Source organism: Cryptomeria japonica, chromosome 9 (assembly GCF_030272615.1).
Source record: "Cryptomeria japonica chromosome 9, Sugi_1.0, whole genome shotgun sequence".
Lineage (NCBI taxonomy): Eukaryota > Viridiplantae > Streptophyta > Pinopsida > Cupressales > Cupressaceae > Cryptomeria > Cryptomeria japonica.
The window spans coordinates 59,876,541-59,881,213 of record NC_081413.1 but is presented as its reverse complement, the minus strand read 5'-3'; the positions used below and the strand labels follow the sequence as shown (position 1 = coordinate 59,881,213).

General features: G+C 36.0%; 1 protein-coding gene across 1 annotated transcript; it reads right to left on the bottom strand.

The window, feature by feature from the left end:
- Positions 1-1,137: 1,137 nt before the first annotated feature.
- On the bottom strand, positions 1,138-2,481 carry LOC131858267 (phospholipase A1-Igamma3, chloroplastic-like). Its single transcript, XM_059211460.1, has one exon. The coding sequence runs from the start codon at positions 2,479-2,481 to the stop codon at positions 1,138-1,140; it is 1,344 nt and encodes a 447-aa protein (XP_059067443.1).
- Between the last annotated feature and the right edge of the window lie 2,192 nt (positions 2,482-4,673).

Here is a 4,673-nt window from a genome sequence, read left to right as displayed (position 1 = left end):
CTCTTAAAAATCATTACTAAAAAATGTGCAATAGATTTTATATTTTGGAAGTGACAACCAAAATTTAGACTTATTGGTGTATGTATATTTTATAACTCGATCTAGCCATTACCACAATTTTGCAATTCTAGTCTCTTGACAAGTGAACTTTTGTTACATCATAATTTCCATAGTATGTCAATCTGTTTTGTCAAATGAATTATGTCCTCGTCACTAAGTCATGGTGGTTAATGATCTAAATGGGCCATTGTTATAGTAAAACGCCTTATGAATAACAAACCAAATATGATTTTGATGTTTATTTCAAAATGAAGATTAAAGAAAAGGTAAATGTTGAATGTTTGTTGTCAATGTATGAGGCACCAATTGATAATAAGAGGGCTTCTTTAATTTTATCTTATATCTTGTTCAAATTTTACATACACATTTTAACCTTCTCATTAATTTTATAGTAAAATAGATCTTGTCAATTTGATTAACATTAGAATAGTTTTCTATTAACTATAAGATACAAAAATGAACATGATAACATAGAAAAAATGTCAAAATATTATGAACTTATAAGTTTCCATGTGATCAGCTTACATATAAGATGATAAAAAACAACTAGCAAATAATAAAATTAAGTATATAATCTAAAAAGATTTTAAAATGATCTTCACTTAAATTAAATTAAATGAAGATGCTTCTAATTTTTTTAATAGTATTTGTAGATGTTTTGAAGCTATTCTATGTTCTTATTAATCAAATAGATTGTCCAATATTCACTTCTTTTATCATCTAGCTAATTACATCACTATTATAAAACTTTCAGACATCCTTTAAAAAAATTGAAACTGTACTTCAAACCTCCTTTTAAAGCCAAAATAATATATATGAAAAGCCTGATTTCAGAAAGCAGTGTCTGATGTCTGCTGAACTAATTTATTAATAAATAGTATCTGAAGTAAATCTGAAAACTGCTGTAAACAATGCTCTATATCATGAGGCAGCATAACTTATCCAGCATTAACCTCATAAAATCATACGAGTTTTTAACAATGAAAACATGGATAATAGAGATTCAAATGTTGTATCCCGAATAACTGTAGCTCTCGCGGAGCTGGGATTCTCTGTAGTAGAAATGGAATGATTAGATTAGAGGGGAACGTCCGGAAGAGGAACAGGGGTTGGAGTTGTAGGAGAGTAGACCAATATGCCATCTATGCGTTTCACCACTTCTTTATTTCTCTTTGCCCACCAGTTAGAAGGTATTTGGAGGCTTTCAATCAGTAAGTCAGAGTATTTGTTAACCAGAGCTGGATCTCTTCCCGATGGCTTAAAGGGTAGCTTGTTATTTCCTTGAAAGCCATCAAGTGCGTGCAAATAAACCTCCAAGTTGTGGAAGTTTGCAGGATTATGCATGTACTTCAGGAAAGGCGACCTGCTGCTATCTATACTAATCTCTACTCCCACATGAACATATGCCCAGGGAAGCCAGTGCAGAAGCCTTGTCAGCCATCCCAATTTTTCATTGAAAAAAACCCCTGGAACTTTTGGAACCAAGTCCTTGTGGTTTACCACACGCAGCACTTTGACTCCAATTTCTTCAATATGTTGGGCAAAAGCCAGATTTCCTACCCGCGGAGACGCGAAGGAAAACACTGTGACGGGAATTGAGGTCACACCATATTCACTCACCATGATTTGTTTTATGTCATATGCGCTGAGGGTTGCCAGTGCAGCTCCCAAGCTATGTCCGGTAAATGTTATGCTCAAATCTTCTTCTTTCTCCTTGTATTCCTTCACTAATCTGGTTATCTCACCCACTACAGTGTCCCTTGCACTAATCTTGCATCTAACAGAGTCGTCGTCGGTGGACGTATAACAACTGAGAAAACCCTTCTCTATCCTGACATCTGGATTTGAACCGGTTTGGATGTTGGACCATGTTGTAGCCTTTGATGCCATAACAGGAACCAATATGTCTCTGAGATTTTGCATCCATTCAAACGGAGTTTGCGTGCCTCTCCATGCAACAACTATGTCACGTCTTCCCAATCTCTTTATCTCATCTGGGTCAGTGCAAACTGCAATATAACCTATCCAGGCAACGCCTTCACTTGATTCCTCGCCAAAAATGGAGTCCAAAAGACTCGTATTGGCGTATATATATTTTGTAACTTGATATCCACGCCCACAATTTATAAACTCCAGTCTCTGGGCGAGTGAGCTTTTGCTGCGCTTACAATTCCCATAGTATGTGGAAGAGCGCATATTGTCAAATGAATCGTAGCATTGCTGTGCAAAATCACCATATCTGAGTATATCTGCTTTGAGAAGTGGGTTAATGGGATCGAGCAAGCCATTCCAATGGTTGGCACCCTGGATATCTCGCCACATATCAGAAACCTTTAATTGGTTTGGTTTGTCTACAACTTCGCCATTAGTTTTTTCATTTGCCTCCTTCCAATTGCCTAAAACTAATCGAGATGTTGCCATACTCTCGATACTTACACTTGTTAGAACACTTGCAGCTCTGGAGGAAAATAAAATAAAAACTTCTACTTTCTGGTTAATACTGAAATCTGAAATCTCTTGCTCTCTGGTTAATACTGAAATTTCTGTTTGATGGCCTGATTCACAAATTTGCTTCGTTTCAAAAGTTTCAGGGCAGTGGATATAAATAGAGAATGGGATGGGATGATAGAAGAATTTGATGGCATTCGTGAGGCGTTCCCTTGACTTGACATTTCCTTGACTTGGCCTCGTTTACTTTGTCCACCACAAATATTTGGAACACTAAAACTTAAAAAGTATTGGCTGTTAATAAAGGAGAACATTCCTAGGTTATCTTATGTGATGAGTTCCAATTAGGCAATCCCTAGAAGAAAAAAATATTACATGGTCAGTTCAGAAGGAAAAAATAGCAAATTACAACAACCAGTTGTAGGTGCCCACTAAAATGCTACAGCAGGCTGGGCAGCATTAAAACTCATCAAAGAACATATGCTCATCTATTTCGATCTCGTGGGAAGAAAAAGAATCTGATAGAGTAGCCAAACATCTGAGTTTTCAAATTTTTTTGATTATGGTGAGATGGAATGATCTGGATATTGTGTTGTGAGCACCGGAGGATTCTAAAAAGAAAGTTGCTTTCCAAGACCAAGGAAAGTAGAAAAGTGCAGGTAGGAAAGAACAAATCCATTTCATAGCAGTTTAACATGAGGATAAAATCAAAAGCAATGTTTGAAGGATTCACACCTTACCACAGAAAGGAGAAGAAAGGGGTGGGCTGAAGACTTTTGACATGAAGAAGCTTTCAAATAGTAAATTGAGATTAGGATAGTCTTCGTTGGAAAAAGTATGATCCTATAATTTCCCAATATAATCAGATAAAACAAATATCAGACGGCTTAAATCACACACATTAAGTTTTAATTTTTAGATTTAAAAATATTAAATATTCAGAATTGATTGATATTCTCTAGACTTAATAAATTGCTTACTGTGTGATTTAAAACTGACCGATAAATACAGAAAAAACCAGCAAAGCTCCATAACATGTTAAAAAAATCTTAAACATACCATAGATATTGGGCTTATGCTTCACTTATTTTCTAGTAAATGCATGTTTTGAAGCCATTATATGTTCTTGTTATGCAAATGCAATCAGATCGCTTCTTTTTATCCTTTTCTCTTAAGAAATTAAAAACAGATTTGTCCAATATATTTTTATGACTCAAATCCAAAACAAAAGGATTTTATCTCATGTTTGATGTTATGCTACGCATCTTCTATCGATTTGCATTCGTGAAATGACCAGGTGAATAAAGGTAGGAATTCCATTTGCAACTTCTCTTGTATTTGTCAAAGCCGTGCAGGTCGTGGGCTTCGTTACTTTGTCCGCTCATTCACGGCCGTGACAATCCTATCCTTGTCGACACGCCTGCAATTACGTATAACAGTAAAATACAAAGTACGACAAATTCCCGTGAAGCTTCATGATGAAAGCTACTGGTTGAAGGCATTTTTGACTATTTAATGTAATGTATTCAAATTTTCAGTATTAATTATTATAGTCTTATTGGAATGATAATACTGTAGTGAGCTGTCGGTACCGACGTGCAGGGGTAGATATGCTTCACCTCTGTGAACATCACCTAGATGCAATGAGTGCTAAGTGTACCATTCATTCTCATGAGAGATGGGTTCTTGTGAATAACTATTCATGAATCATGGGTCAATGAGTTTGACTCGAAAACTACACAGTTGAATCTTGATAGCAATATCACAATTTGATTTTTTGTGGAAAATGTCTCCTACTTATTACTTGATGGGGTAAAGGGGCTCTATAATGAATGGTTCATAAGGCACGACACTTGCTGAAGGTTTTGCAAATGGGGTTGCAAATTGAGTGGGTTTAACCTTGGAGGAAACTTCATGGTTAAGCACGCTCGAGTTGGAGTAGTACTAAGATGACTAACCCTCCAGGGAGGACCAATGCTTCACCTTTGTGGCCATCATCTAGATGCAATGAGTGCTAAGTGTACCATTCATTCTCATGAGAGATGGGTTCTTGTGAATCGCTACTCATGAATCATGGGTCAATGAGTTTGACTCGAAAACTACATAGTTGAATTGTGATAGCAATATCATGTAATATATTACATCTTTAATGTAAGCTATTTTTA

Excerpts from the sequence above, each read along its gene's own strand:
- LOC131858267 (XM_059211460.1), bottom strand. The coding sequence starts at position 2,481 with ATGGCAACATCTCGATTAGTTTTAGGCAATTGGAAGGAGGCAAATGAA.